Source organism: Octopus bimaculoides, chromosome 3 (genome assembly GCF_046866305.1).
Source record: "Octopus bimaculoides isolate indiv1 chromosome 3, ASM4686630v1, whole genome shotgun sequence".
Classification (NCBI taxonomy): Eukaryota; Metazoa; Mollusca; class Cephalopoda; order Octopoda; family Octopodidae; genus Octopus; species Octopus bimaculoides.
Window position 1 is genome coordinate 166,361,717 of NC_142930.1, and position 16,153 is coordinate 166,377,869.

At 41.2% G+C, this 16,153-nt stretch overlaps 1 protein-coding gene across 4 annotated transcripts in view; it reads right to left on the bottom strand.

Annotated features, from left to right (window-relative positions):
* LOC106867633 (uncharacterized) overlaps positions 1-16,153 on the bottom strand; it is a 274,630-nt gene that overhangs the window by 6,291 nt on the left and 252,186 nt on the right. For 2 of the 4 annotated variants that reach the window (XM_089349991.1, XM_089349992.1), the window contains 6 exons: positions 13,350-13,427; positions 7,218-7,475; positions 6,056-6,313; positions 3,694-3,822; positions 1,681-1,806; positions 832-966 (listed from right to left, as the gene is read on the bottom strand). In XM_089349991.1, coding sequence (XP_089206117.1) covers positions 832-966; positions 1,681-1,806; positions 3,694-3,822; positions 6,056-6,313; positions 7,218-7,475; positions 13,350-13,427 — 984 coding nt within the window. The remainder of the gene's footprint in view (positions 1-831; positions 967-1,680; positions 1,807-3,693; positions 3,823-6,055; positions 6,314-7,217; positions 7,476-13,349; positions 13,428-16,153) is intronic. The other 2 variants (XM_089349994.1, XM_089349993.1) reach the window with 1 other exon arrangement.

The window sequence follows — 16,153 nt, forward strand, 5'->3', positions numbered from 1 at the left end:
CGGGTCTTCGCAAGCAGAGTTTAGTGTCCAATGAAGTAAAGATACGAATAAATGAGCTGGCCACACTTCTGGCAACGGTCACAAGTCATTGCCTCGGTGAGGCCTAAAGTTCAAAGGTCATGCTTTAGCACCTCATCCCAGGTCTTCCTCTTCCACAGGCTCCCTCAAATGCTAGGGTGTGGCACTGAGCCCCAACACTTGAACGGTTCTTCTTACATGCCACTGGCACGGGTGCCAGTTACGTGACTCCAGCAATGACCACAACTATGATTTCACTTGACAAGTCTTCTCAAGCAATCTCCAAAGGTCTCGGTCACTTGTTATTGCCTCCATGGGTCCCAACATTCGAAGATCATGCTTCATTACCTCGTCCCATGTCTTCCTGGGTCTACCTCTACCACAAGTTCCCTCTGCAGCTAGAGATTGGCACTTCTTTCCCTGTCTATATGCATCACATGGCCACACAGGCACAGTCGTCTCTCTTGCACACCACATCTGATGCCTCTTATGCTCAACTTTTCTCTCAAGATGTTTACACTCTGTTGAACATGCACACTGACAATTGCACATCCAGAGAAGCATACCATCTTCATTTCGTTGTTATTGCTATCTGTAAAGGGTCAATGTATTTCGTCCTTATGTGCGATAATGGAATATTCTGTTAAATGTTCACGAGTGTTGTTCAGTTACTTCCACATGCAACCCAAGAAACACATTTTCATTCACCAACTCAACCAGTCACCACCACAGACCAGACCAACAACAAAAAAAAGTCCCCTGCGACAAGTTAAAACGGAAAAGAAAGCAACGAAATGGTGTGTAGATAAATACCTGTTGTGAGTTCACATTTAGCACCAATCCAACCGTCTAGGCAGTTACAGTGACCGGACATGGGGTCACATGTTCCATAGTTGTCACACTCACAGGTGTAGCGACAGTTTGGACCATAGCGGCCTTCATGACATGCTGGAATAAAAAAGAGAAAGTGGAAGATGGTCTGTCTATCATCATCATCACCACCACCACTACTATTGCTTATAGCAATTACTGTTATCATCATCCTCATGGTGGTGAATTGATCAAGTTACTAGAGCTTTGGACAAAAATACCTTGTGGTATTTAGTGACATTCTTTTCCTAATTTCAAATTCCATCTAAGTTGGCTTGGCCTTTCAGCTTTTGGGCTTGATAGAGTACCAGTAATATACTGAGGTTCACGCAAGGCATTATATTGGTTTTAAATTTTGGCACAAGGTCAACAGTTTTGGGGGAGGGGACAAGTGATTACATCAACCCCCAAAAGTATGGAAGGTGAGATCAACCATGGTGGCATTTGAACTCAGGACGCAGAGGCCCATGAAATGCTGCTGAGCACTTTGCCCAGCGTGCTACCAATTCCACCAGCTTTCCATCTTTATACAAGGCAACTACATTGCTTAATGTTGTGGTCTTGTACCAATGTTACACTCAAATCATCATCATCATCATCATCACTTCTTAGGGTAGTAACAATGTCATCACCATCACCTCCGCCATCTTCATTGTCAGTATCATCATCATTACAATTGTCATCACCACCACTACCACCACCATCAGCACTACTGTCACTACCATCATCATTCTCATCACAACCTGCACCACCACCACCACCACTGGTTCAGTGAAGTGAAAATATATTTACCTCTTTCACACCTGGTTCCAGCGTATCCTGAGGGACATTTGCATTCCCCTGTGACTGGGTTGCAGCCGTAAGAAGCACAGTCGCATTTCTCTTGACAGTGTAAACCAAAGGTCCCGGGTTCACATTCTGGTAAAAGAAGAAAAATAAAATAAAACATTAGATTTTATTCAGACAACAAATTCCATATTAGGCATGGAGAAACAAGAAGTGGTGGCATTCATACATTTCTCATTGATTTCTAATGTTGCCAATAAGAAGATATAAACAAATGCAGAAAATTATGCTGGTTCTGGATCATTGATCTCATCTTTAGAGACAAAATAATGTTCAATAATTTGGATGTATTTTTGAATTAATTTAATCCCCAGTTACCATCAGCTTAGTCATTCCTGGATGAGGACATCGGAACAGATCGGATCTATAGTTCTATATTTAAGAGATGAGGAATTATTATGTACATTATTTACATTCGACGGATATTTGTCCTCATCTTGTTTGTTGTTAACACAACGTTTCGGCAATACTATCCAGCTGTCTTGGGGAAATTTCGAACCTGGGTTCTCATTCCTAAGGTATTTTTCAATGTTGTTATTATTATTATTATTATTATTATTATTATTATTATTATTCAGGTCACTGCCTGGAATCAAACTTGGAATCTTGGGGTTAGTAGCCCACAGGTATATAGCGTAGTGGTTAAGAGCATGGGCTACTGACCCCAAGATTCCGAGTTTGATTCCAGGCAGTGACCTGAATAATAATAATAATAATAACAACAACATCGAAAAATACCTTAGGAATGAGAATCCAGGTTTGAAATTTCCCCAAGACACCTGATGAAGGGTGGAGGGTATATCAGCTGAAACGTTAACAAGATACAAGATGAGGACAAATATCCGTCAAATATAAATAATGTGCTGTAAATGCTATGAACAAAAAGAAAGACAACATGGGAAAGATAAGCGTGAACAAATTCTGTTCTAGTTTAATACTTAAAAATAAGGGGAAGATTCTTAATGTTTTAAACACGAGTCCTTCATTAGAAGAAAAGAAAAAATATGATAGAGACTTGTTGGGTGGGGGTGGTCACCAGAGAGAAGGAGCAGCGAAATATAATTAAGAAGATTATGTAAGTGTTGAAAAAATATTTGTAAATGTAGGGGTTTAAGAAGTGTGAAAGAGCTCAGTAGAATGCCGTAACCACTAAGCCATGTGTTATAGTGAGGGCTTAATGGCTCACTGGTTAGGATGTTTTGCTTGTGATCATAAAGTCGTGTGTTCAATTCCCGGCAGTGCATTGTGTCCTTAAACAAGACACTTTATTTCACATTGCTCCAGTTCACTCAGCTGGTAAAAGTGAATTGTACCTGCATTTCAAAGGGCCAGGCTTGACCCATTCTGCATAAAGCTGAATCTCCCTGAGGACTATATTAAGCTTATATGTGTCTTATTTCTTTACTGCCCACAAGGGGACTAAACATAAAGGGGACAAACAAAGACAGACAAAGGAATTAAGTCGATTATATCGACTCCAGTGTATAACCGGTACTTAATTTATCGACCCCGAAAGGAAGAAAGGCAAAGTCGACCTCGGCGGAATTTGAACTCAGAACGTAACAGCAGACGAAATACTGCTAAGCATTTCGCCCGGCATGCAAACGTTTCTGCCAGCTTGCCACCTTTAAGGGTACATGTATCTGTGGAGTACTCAGCCACTTGCATGTTAATTTCATGAGTAAACTGCTCCGTTGATTGGATCAACTGAAACACTTGTCATAACTGATGGAGTGCCAGTTAAAAGATCTTAGATCAACCTCAATCACATCCAACGATATGCAAGGGCAGCAGTTTACCAAACACAGAATGTTGTTTACGTAATTATTTAGGGTTGTGCTGTAGTATGGCCACCACTATCTGGTTGGAACTGGTAAAAAAAATAAACTTTCTTGGAAAGAGATCTCAATTTGAACATATATTTGGTGAAGTAAAAAGTTGAAAAAATATCATACAGACCTTTTTCACAGCGATTTCCTATGAATCCCGGCTTGCATTTACATTGACCCGTGGCTGGATCACACAATGCTTCGTTCTCACAGTCACACCGTTCTTTACAATAGAAACCATGAGATCCTGGAGGACACTCTGAAAATATTAGGAAACAATATGTAATTCTCTTTTACCATTTCACGGAATCCCACTGTAAATATTAGAAATGTGGATAGAACTTGTGAAAGAAGGAGACCCCAGGAAGATGTGGGACAAAGTAATGAAAACGACCTCAGGTTGTTAAGCTTCACAGAGGAGATCACAGAAGGACCGAGATGCTTGCAATTCACTGTGTTTGAGAAGATCCATCCAGTTCAGCAAAAAAACAAAAAAACCCACCCAAACAAACAAGGCCCTAAAAAAATATATCTCTACTTGTCAAGCCTTCATTATGACCCACCCTGTTGATACCCTTCCCTTCTTCACCCCTAGAATTCTATAAATGCAAAACTCTACTTATTTCATCTTCCTTTTGTATTGTTACCAATTATTTCTCTCCTGGAACCACTTGTCACCCATCCTGCATTCTCAATATCGTCCCTTAACCACTTTAGTTCTCCACTGAATTCCCCCTTTTTCCCTACACATTCTTTCATGTCTGCCATCAATGCCCCACCCCACCTTTGTCACTATGTTCCCCCCCTTACTTTCCTTTGACCTTCTTCTGCCACCAGGCATCTTCCCCCTTCTCCACACATCATTTCACTGTTTCTCATCTATTGTTGCTTTCCTCCCCCACCACCCATGTTTCATATATTTCGTCACCTGTCACATTTTCCCTGACCTACTTCTGTTTTACTTTCCCCACAAACTAAGATTCACCATTGATTTTACCTTCTTCATCCATGTTCACTCAATTCAGTCCTTGTTCTCACTTTATCTGCTTCCTTGTACTGTGTGGCTATGCCCTGACACTTCTTTTCCACCTCCTCCCTTTCCTCCTGGGGTAGCCATGTGTCTCCTCTACAGTCAGACACCTGTTCCTGTCCTATCATGCTTTAAACTCAACACCTGGCATAAAGCCACCTTCCTTAATACTGCACCCCCAACTCTGTCAAGAAGCTTTGTCTTGCAACTGGGGGACTTCACTAGTGTTGGTGCCACAAATATGCACTCAGTACTTTCTGTGTGGTGGTTGGCATTAGGAAGGGCATCCAGCCACAGAATTCATGTCAAAGCAGATTTTGGAACTCAGTACACTCCTCTGACACATTGGATCCTGTCAAACCGTCCAACCTCTGCCAGTATGGAATACAAACATTAAAAGATGATGGTTTTCCATTCTTGCATGGGTCAGACAAATTTTTTAGGGCAGGTTTTCTATGGCTGGGTACCCTTCCTGTCACCAACCCTCACTTTTTTTTCAAGCAAGGTAATATTTCTCCATGGCCAGACATGTTTGCACTGATTAGAAACAAATGACCCCACTTTTATGGTGGTTACACTCCTTTACAGCTATCAGGTGATGTCAAGACAAGGAGATCCAAACAAATACACAAGGGCTTCTTTCAGTTCCCATCTACTAAATCCACTCACAAGGCTTGTGTGAGTGTGTGTCAGGTCTCAGTCTTTCTTTGTGCAACTGAAACCACAAACCTACAGAACCTTTCTGCAGGCCATTTTCATTGCACCTCCTTATCAAAGTGGTCCCCTCCTCTTGAAACATTTCAGCTGGCCAATAGCAAAAGTTAATTTTCTCAGCACTAAAGCACCATCTGACAAATATAATTAATCTGAGAAGCATTTTGTAGTTTACTTGAAGCATTGTGATATAGAGGATCGGATGAAGCAAATGAGTGACCAGTCTAGAAAATGGGCATTAAATGATGATGGACGATGTGAAATATAGAAACACAATGGAGAACTTTTTACAATCTGAAAAGAGAATAATTAATGGTTTGTTAACCCTTTTGTTACCATATTTCTGTTGAGATGCTCTGTGTTTCTTTCAATTAATTTTGAATACAACAATAAAATTTAGTAAAATCACTTAGTTATCATTAAACTAGTGTTAGGAACATAAATTGTGACTAAAGTTTGGTAGAAGATTTTAATTCAAAACTTGAAAACAAGACATTTGTACCACAGAGTCAGAGGCTGTTTCAGGTGGGTTGGTAACAAAAGGTGATTCACCCATCTACAGAAGTAAACTTGGAATTTTCAGAGATTGTAGCAAACCTCTGACAATTCTTTATTTATTTCTGTTGTTGAGTGCATTGCTCGAAATATAAAGAATTCATAAATTATTCATTCTCTCTTCAGATGGTAAGCAGTTTTCTGCTACATATCTCCGAAAACAACAAGCAAAGAAAATTCAAGAGTTACTTACGAATTTCACAGAGTTGTCCATAGTAGCCATTTGCACAGGTACAACAACCCGTGACTGGATCACACGTTCCCTTGTTTTGACACTGACATGTGTGTACGCAGTCGGGACCATATCGACCGGATGGACAGGATTCTTCACAAGTTTCGCCACTCCAACCCATTTTACACTGACATGTTCCATCCTGTGGATTACAAATGCCAGCCTTCCCACATTGGCAGTCATTCTCACAGTTGTTGCCATACTTGTTTGGGGGACAAGCTGCAGATTGGTGATGAGAACAATAATATTAGAATTTTGGTTGCAATACAAATGCTTATTTTGACTAGGGTACACCTATCTCTAGCCTCTCTCTCCCTCTGTACCTTTAATTACTCAACTGACACAAAGCCACCCCCATGCCTATACTTCTTCCTACTCCCAGTTGTGGGGAGGGGCTTTGCCTTTTTTCTTTTTTGTCTTGCAAGGTACTTGGTGACCCTGTCAGTGCTGGTGCCACATAAAAAGCATCAGTGCTGGTATCATGTAAAAAAGGCACTTGGTATACTCTGTAACGGGGTTGGTGTTAGGAAGGGCATCCTGCTGTAGAAGCCATGGCAAAACAGACAATGGAGCCAGTTATGGCCCTTGGCCTTGCCAGCTACTGTCAAACCGTACAATCCATGCTAGCATGGAAAACAGGTGTTAAATGATGCAAGACTGGTCATTTAGTCTAGGTTATAAAACTGTGGTCATTTAGTCTAAGGTGCAAGTCTCTTTGGTTATTTAGATCAGCTGTTCTCAACTGTTTTTCGTTGTGGCTCCCTGAGAAATTCTTCTTGGTCTTGCAAGACCCTCCCACCCATCTGCTTGTGAATCAGTTCTAAGTTTCTTCTATTCATCTCCCTAATAAAATACAAAACAGATAGTTTGTTGCTCCCTTCAAATATGTCAAGGGCCTTCAGGGGACCCTGTTGCTCTATTGAGAATGACTTGTTTAAATTATGCATTACCCCTGTGCTTACCCAGAGAAGGCACAAGGCTAGTTATTTAGATTTAGTACCATACAAACCCCTAGATTTTCAGACAAGGTACCAGGCTATATGGCTTTCAGTGAAATACAATACAAAAAGGACTGAGCTACTAGGGTCTTCTATGGCAATGAAAATATAAAATAAAGACGTACATGTTTCACAATATTTTGACATGTGTCCAGCTGGGCAAGAACATCTCCCTGATCGGGGATCACAGATTCCACCATGTTGACACTGACAAACTTCTGTGCAGTTCAATCCATAACGACCAGTAGGACAAGGTTGTTCACATGTTGCTCCAATCCATCCCAAAAGACAGATACATTCTCCACTCACTTCATCACAATGACCGCCATTCTGACATTCACAGACTCGGTTGCATCCAGGACCAAATTCATTTTCTTTGCAACCTAAAGAATCATAATGATGTCATTAGCAAAACTTTACCATAATTAATAATTAGAGATATGATCAGATGGCATCAATTCAGTATTACAAGTATATTAATGTAATATTAACAATATAGTGAAATATTAATGGTATAATGGAATATTCTACATTACAAGTCTGAGTGTGTGGCTTAGAAGTACATAGTACAATAATATGGTTTTGGGTTCCATCCCACTGCAAGTAGTTTCTACTGTAGACTTGGGGGTGAACAAAGCTTTGAGTGGATTTGGTAAATGAAAACTGAAAGAAGCCCATTATGTGTGTGTGTATGTATAATTTCATTGACTGAATCTCAATCTCTGGATTGAGCAGCTGTACCACAGACTCTTGGCCCCTATCCAACCTTATGACTTTAGGGTCAAAGAGGACATATCTCTAATTCTCCCTTTCCCACCCCACTTTTTTTTTCTGCTTTCTTTTCCTGTTTTTCAAAGATTGGCTTTCCAACCACATGGTTCCAGGTCTGGGTGTTGGTTGCGCTTACATTAAGGGCACATCTTCAGTTGGTTCAAGGCCTGAAGATGTTGTTGTTGCCACTGGTGTTGCTGGGGCTGCCATCAGTGCTGCTGTCAATGTGAGCACAGTCAACACCCAAGCCTGGAAATATATCAGGTCAGCTGAGTCTAAAGGAGATAACTCATCCTCACTGACCCTGCACTATTCTTTGATGACTAATTGACCAAATGACTGTAACGGATTCTGGCCTCACAGAGGTGAAGAGTTACATTTGTCTTCAGTTTGAGAGTCTGATGTGATAACTATGAGGCTAAAGCCTTTGTGGATGTGAAACCATTTGTCACTCTATTGCAAGACATAGACTTAATTACTTTTAATACATTACTGCTTATGCTTTAGAGGAGGGGTTCCTAACCCCCTGAGGGTCTGCAAAGGTAGTACTGGAGGCCCGTGAACTAAATTCAAAATTTATACATACATATACGCCTCTTTTGTGTTAAATGTACACTAATTATGTGGAAAACAACATTCAAGCGAGGTCGTTGCCAGTACCACTGGACTGGCTCCTGTGCAGGTGGCACGTAAAAAACACCATTTGAGCATGGCCGTTGACAGTACCGCTGGACTGGCCCTCGTGCCGGTGGCATGTAAAAAGCACCCATTACATTCTCAGAGTGGTTGGCATTAGGAAGGGCATCCAGCTGTAGAAACTCTGCCAGATCAGATTGGAGCCTGGTGCAGCCATCTGGTTTCACCAGTCCTCAGTCAAACCATCCAACCCATGCCAGCATGGAAAGCAGACGTTAAATGATGATGATGATATATACACACATAAGCATATTAAAAGGGGTCTGTGGGAAAACTCATTGAAATAAAAGGGTGCCTTTGATAGTGTAAAGGTTGGGAACCACAGCTTTAGGGTGTGCTTCTTTTACCAGATATATGATACATTGATGATATAAAATCTATCTGCCTACCCATCCGTCTGTAGGCAGTCTACCTACCCCTCCGTCTGTAGGCAGTCTACCTACCTGTCTGCCTACCTATCTATCGACTGGTTGTTGTCACATCGTCTCTCATAAGTCTTTAAAATTTACGTTTGTTTATGTGTATTTGCAAATAATTTTTGAGAAAGAAGTGTTTAACAACGTCTGCTTTTGCTTGGGCGAGTTTCTTCACTAGAAAATTTGCCCTAAAGGGTGAATTTTCGGATTTTAAAATTGCATCTTCAAAAATCTTGTTTGTGAGGAAAAAAAAAATGGCTAGCCATTCTGAGATCAGTAGCGTCTCAGTAATCAATTTTAATGAAGAATTTCCTTTGTTGCCAACGACAACAAGTAAAAAAGAAAATATCAATTCACTTTCACACACACACACACACACAATTGAAAAACGACAACACACAATTTGACGCATGCTTTCCTTCCAAATGAGTAGGAAGGGAGAACGGACAAAATGAATACACGCCTAAGACAATGAATGTTGCCACCACCAACATGAACAAACAAAGTAATTTTGTTTTTATTTTAAGGTAAAAAAAAGCAAAAAACATCTAGTGTCCTTCTCAACAGAGGAATTACTACAATGCAAACAGTTATTAAACAAAGAAGACAAACATTTTGCAGGACATTAAAAAAACAAAAACATGATTTATAAAACCCTGAACATAAAAATTAAAAGACTGGAACAGGCCACTCAACAAACAGCTGAAAAATATCTACGGCCCATATGGGCTTACAAAAAATATATCGCAAGGTGCAAAAGATTTGCCACGATTGAGGTAAGATTCGACGCAGAAGAGCGCACAATAGAACTCTCAACAAAAACTCTGGAATGCGAGGAATTGATTCCCACTTACCTCAGTCGTCAGGTGACAGAGGTAAAAATTAAAGATGTGTCTCCCGAAATAGAAATAAGATGGCTGGTGTCAGCCATCTGTTATGATTTTGAAGAACAAATTAACATATTAGAAATCACTGTTCTAGAACAGCAAAACTGGGCTGGACAGAGGTTAGAGTTGGTAATCCAGGCAAAACAAGAAACAATTGAAAATCTCCCGGATTTAATTAAACTTCCAGATGACATGACCCTACTTTGAAGGCAGAAAGCCACATTGTTACTTTTATGGTAGCAAAAACCATCTCAAAACAGACTGCCAATTAGCAAAAGAACAGCAACAGCAAACCAACACTGTTAACCACACCACCATCAGCACAACAGACAAACCAACTCAACCAACCAACACCTCCATCAGTGCTATCAAGAATAGAAGCAACACCATCACCTCAACTACAGAAGAAGCACCAAAACCAGGAAAAAAAGAGAAAAGACTAATTCCTCACCCCTGACAGCGCATGCGTCACATCTCAACAGCCACCAACCAGTGCTAACAACAACAACAACACACAAATCAACCCAATACTCTTCCCCACCCACTTTCTGATTCCTCTGACATGATGTCTGATGAAGGCGACACAGAAGAATGGCAAATGGTCATGGGGAGGCGGGGAGAAGAAAAAGGGGGTAAAAAAAAAGAACCACCACTCAGCCAAACAAAGCAGGGAGATATACCAATGCCACACACAACAATACAAACACACAAACGCAAAATAGCTCCACAATGCTAATGGCAATTAACACTAACGATTTGGACCTGATGCAATACATTAGGTTGGACACAGGAATATCACTCCACATGTATGCACTAAGTTACTTGTACACATACACACACACAGGTCCACATAATTTTCAGCTCGCCCACACATACATACTCATGCACTCGCCCCCATTCACGTGCCACCGGCATGTGAAAAAATATTCGAGTGAGGTTGTTGCCAGTGCTACTGGATTGGCTCCTGTGCAGTTGGCACATAAAAAACACCATTTGAGCATGGCCGTTGCCAGTACCGCCTGACTGGCCCTCGTGCTGGTGGCACATAAAAATACCCACTGCACTCTCAGAGTGGTTGGCGTTAGGAAGGGCATCCAGCTGTAGAAACTCTGCCAGATCAGATTGGAGCCTGGTGTTGCCATCTGGTTTGCCAGTCCTCAGTCAAATCATCCAACCCATGCAAGCATGGAAAGCGGACGTTAGCTGATAATGATGATGATGATATATATATATATACAGGGTGTAACATTTATGTATGTAACTTCAGGTTTGTTCCCTCACACTGCTTTACAACCAAAGTTGGTTTGTTTACATTCCCATAACTTCACGGCTTGGCAAACAAAAGACCAATAGAATAAGAAGGGAAAAAAAGTAGTGGGTGTCAATTCACTTGAGTAAACCTTTCATAGACTGTGCATACGGCAGCTTGTCACAGTCCAACGACTCAAACAAGGGAGAAATGAGATGCTTTACAGCTCTTATCTTGCTATATGCACACACACACACACACATACACACAAACACATACACACAAACACACACACACACACACACACAGAGAAGACAAAAGTGTGGAAACTCCATGGAGGGTGGTGGAGGAGTAAGAAGGACAGAGCTGTCGGATGTACGACACAAATATGTATTTTCTGACAGCTCCAATTAAATAGTAGAAACCCAAATATTTCAGTTAATTAGCTAATTAGATACAAAAACAAACACAGAATCCTGCTATCTTATCAGACAATGATATTATGATGGTGGTGGTGGCAGCTGCTGTTGTTTTAGCCCTGAGTCAGGAATGACTGAACAAACCAATAATCAAACAGGTTCCTTCCATGACCACGCTGTCTTTTATTCAAACAGTATAACTAAGACTATATTATTCAACGTGTTCTACATTTTTTTTTAAAGACACTGGGGTGTTATGGTTTGGGGAAGGTGTGGCTGCTATTTCTGACGGGTCAAGGAACCACTCTTATTGTTGTTGCAGGAGAGAGGGTGATTGGGGTGCCTCGGGGGACAGATTTTCACTTGCTACCATGGAAACGGGATCATTGATAATTTTTCACATAGTAATGACTTACTATTCAAAGGTTTGTGTGTGTGTGTGTGTGTGCATGCACATGCACACGTGCCTGTCTGTCTGTGTGTCAAAGTCACAGGTAACATTTGTTACCAAAGTGACCGAAGCCTTTTTAGTGGATTTGGTAGCCAAAAACTAAAAAAAGGCTGCTTTACGTAAATACACACACACACACACACACACACAGCATGTGTCGGTGCTGTGTAAACACACCAGTGCCATTGGCAATGTACAAGGCACCCAGCTCACTTTATTAAGTGGTTGGCATTAGGAAGGGCGTCCCACCATAGGAACCCTGCCACAACAGACAGCTGGAGTCTGGACAGCCTCCTGCTAGCCAGCTTCATGTCAAAGTGACCAACCCATGCCAGCATAGGAAGAGGATTTTAAACAATGATGATGATGGTGTCTCTCACACACACACACACACATACATGAATGTAAGGGTAGAGTCAGGAAGATGCAGGATGAAGGGGTGAGAAAGGATCTTCAGATTCTAGGGCTCACTGAGGAAATGACAAGGGACTGTGAGAAGTGGGGATTTGCTGTATTTGATAAAAATTGTCAAGGTAAGTAAAACCTCTAACTTCTACACAGGTGCCAGTGCCACTTAAAAGGCATCTGTGCTGGGGCTGTGTTAACACACATATACCCTCCATGTTGGCCCCTTGTGGGCAATAAAAAGAAACACACATATACCGGTGCCATATAAACACCTGTGCCGTCAGCACGTAAAAGGTACCCAGCTCACAAGTGGTTGGCATTAGGAAGGGCATCCAGCTGTAGAAAGCATGCCAAAACAGATAGTTGGCGTCTGGACAGATCCCTGCTAGCCAGCTCCATCGAAAGCGGATGTTAAACGATGATGATGAGGGTGATGGTGATATACGTGTGTGTGTGTGTGTCTATCCTTGTCTGTAGACATCATGCGATGGGTTATAAATTAGTATCACCGACATACAAATGATGTTTTTTGATTCCAGTCTTCCATGAAAACATGTCCAGCTATGAAGAAATATTAATTTGACGGCAAACAGGTGAGTGCTGGCAACAGGTAGGGCATCTGACCTTAGAAAACCAGTGTTGATGAAATCCATCTGACTCATGAAGGCATGGAAAAGTGGAAGTTAAAAGGATGATGATGATGATGACGACAATGATGACACTACAGATGAGGTAAATAGTGTATTTATAAATATTGTAAATACACACACACACACACTCTAAAAATAAAATGTTATGGTTTGAAAATTTCTCATCTTAACGAAAATGCTTTTGAGACAGTTTAATTTGGTAAATAATTAATTCATTGAAAATTTTGTCTTTCAGTTCTGAACGTTATTAGCCAATCCATTAAGGAACATTCTTAACCGTTCTTTACAAGAGGATCTCACTCATAATTACCTCCGTGAAGTTCAGGACTTGGTGTTGTTTTGGCCGTTTTCTGTTTCTTCATTTTCCTCTTGATTTTAAATGTTTTACCTTTACCAACCACAGAAGGTGCATACAACAGGCCAATGAAGAGTTGGTTAGTACATGCAGAGAGCAAGAACAGTTTTCACACAATTCAAATGCACACATACACAAGCAATATATATATATAGTTAAATACATATACTAATGTATATGCTTTGTGTATTTTCCGGTGGCTGCAATGGCGTAGTGGAGTATATAACTCATGTGTCGTCAGTGTTAAAACACCTTAGAACCATGAACAGGTGAGATAACTCACCCTGAATCCCATTTGGGAGTGATAGACATCAATGTTTCACCATTTTTGTAGCTAATCAACACCACCTACCTGCCTGGGTTGAAGGTGAGTCAGCTAGCCAGTGCGACTTATATGCTCATGGCATTTAAAATCATGAGCTGGTATGTCCAGAATATACACAAAGCATATACGTTAGTATATGTATTTAACAATATTTATTACACGAGAGCTGCTTGTACTTCATATATATATATATATATATATAAAATGTACTGTTCCATGATAGAAAACTCAATTAAAAAACTACTCCATCTGGTGAGAGATAAATATCATTTAGTTAAAGGTTACAATACATGTATTTAAGCGCTACTAATAGTTTCATATGTTGAGAGAACTCAAACAGATTCTTCAGGCACAAACCACATATCATAACAAACTATGATATGTGGTTTGCATCTGAAGAATATGTTTGAGTATTTCTCAACATATGAAACTATTAGTAGTGCTTAAATACATGTATTGTAACCTTTAAATAAATAATATCTATCTATATATATATATATATATATATATTGCTTGTGTAGTGTGGATGTCAGTCATAATGTTGACTCTACATAATTTCTTCAAGGGATGGGAACAAAAGCATCTGTGGATTGGCTGGAAGATCAAAGACCTTTTCTTACATCAAGGATTGACCAAAGTTAAAACAGAAAGGTAAGAGGTTTGAAATGTTGTCCATGTAGGGTATTTAGTGAAAAAGTAGTAAACTAATGAGCTAAGGATATATAAGATCATTTTATGGTTGAGGTCCATTTTATTTGGAATTACTTCTCAACCCCAGATAGGTCAGAAGACCATAAATTGATTGTATGTTTAACTTTGAGTGTAACCCTTGTTACTGGTTGCCCTTTCTATCCCCAACCACATTATCGAATATATTGAGAGCATTTTATTGTGGCACCAGCACTAATGGTGTTGCCTTGTCCCAGGCAAGACTAATAGTCCTCTTTATCCTATGTTGTCTTTGCTCATTCATCTGCACTAGTGTTGTCTCATCTCCAAGAGAGAAAGAGAACCTGAGCAATTATGTGATAGGGAAAAAAGTAGAGAGAGAGAGAGAGAGAGAGAGAGAGAAAGAGAGAAAGAGAGAGAGAGAGAGAGAGAGAGAGAGAGATACATTTCTTTTATTAGCCACACAGGGCTCAACGAAGATGGGACAAATACAATGTAGAGCTTTTCTTTTTGGGAGGGGGGAGGAAGGAAAAAAAAAAAAAAAAAAAAAAAATTGGTGGTGTCGATCAAAAGGGATCGTAGGAAGGGAAAAAGGGGCAGTTCGATCAAAAGGGATCGAAAGAAAAAGAAAAGGAAAGGCCGATCAATAGGGATCGTGTATCACACAGTAATGTTCTCGTGTAAAAAGAGGGGAGGACAGTTTAGGTTTAGCCGTGGAAGGAAAAGCCCACGGAAAAGACCACGGTAACCTTGGTCAATATTCTCATTGAAGAAACTATAACAGTAAGTGACTCTCTTTTGCCTTTTTGTTTTATTTTTTTTTTCTTGTTCATAGGGTTATGCTCAAGATGGCTCCGTCGTTCACACGTGCCATCCTTGCTACATTCACCCATCTTTTTTTGAAGCATTCACTAGACAAGACTTCCTTTTCTACTCTCAACTTCCTCTTCAGGTGATACTTGAAGAAGTTGATGAGAGATTGCCCAGAGAGGAAAGTCTTTGTCTCTAGACCTTTCAGACGCGTCCACCATACACATTCTTTCGCCATAGCCACAAGTACGATGAAAATAGCTCTTCCTTCCCGTTTAAAGGAAGGAGGCGCGACAATATTCACGATAGACTCGGCTGATAGACCGACTCGTCCCACACGCGATAGCAGTTGTTCGACGTAAGCCCACAGCTTGGAAATGGTGGGACACTGTACGAGTGCGTGCAGAACGGTTTCGTCGCTCTGCCGGCATCTCGGACAGGTCGGCCCCGTGTTTCTCGAGCCATGCCTGTAGAGCTTATCCCGAACGGGTAGTGCTTCTCGATAGCACTGCCAGGCCAGGGATCTCTGGAAGTTGTCCATAGGTCCCGGCCCGAAGGTCGTCTTAAACAGGCGGGTCAGGTATTCCTCGTCGACGCCCAGGTTCGCCCCGAGATCGTCGTCGTACCTTCCCTCCACTAATCCACTATAGAATGCGTTAGTTGTGATGCAGTCGCTCAAGGTTGACCCGGGTTGTTGGAGTTGCCGAAGAGCAGCGCGACACTCGCGGTGCCATTCGCCCTTCCTCGGCCTCTTCTTGATCCATGACTGCAGTTCGGTCATGGAGACGAGCTGCGGGAAAGCGCGCCGCACAAACGGTGACCACACCTGTTCACCGCTGTCTACGTAGAGCCGGAGATGTCGCAGTCTCAGCGCGTGTCTGCGCATCATCAACCACGGCATGCCCAGTCCTCCTTTTAACAGGTGTTGGCAGCAAACGGATCGCCTAACCATCGG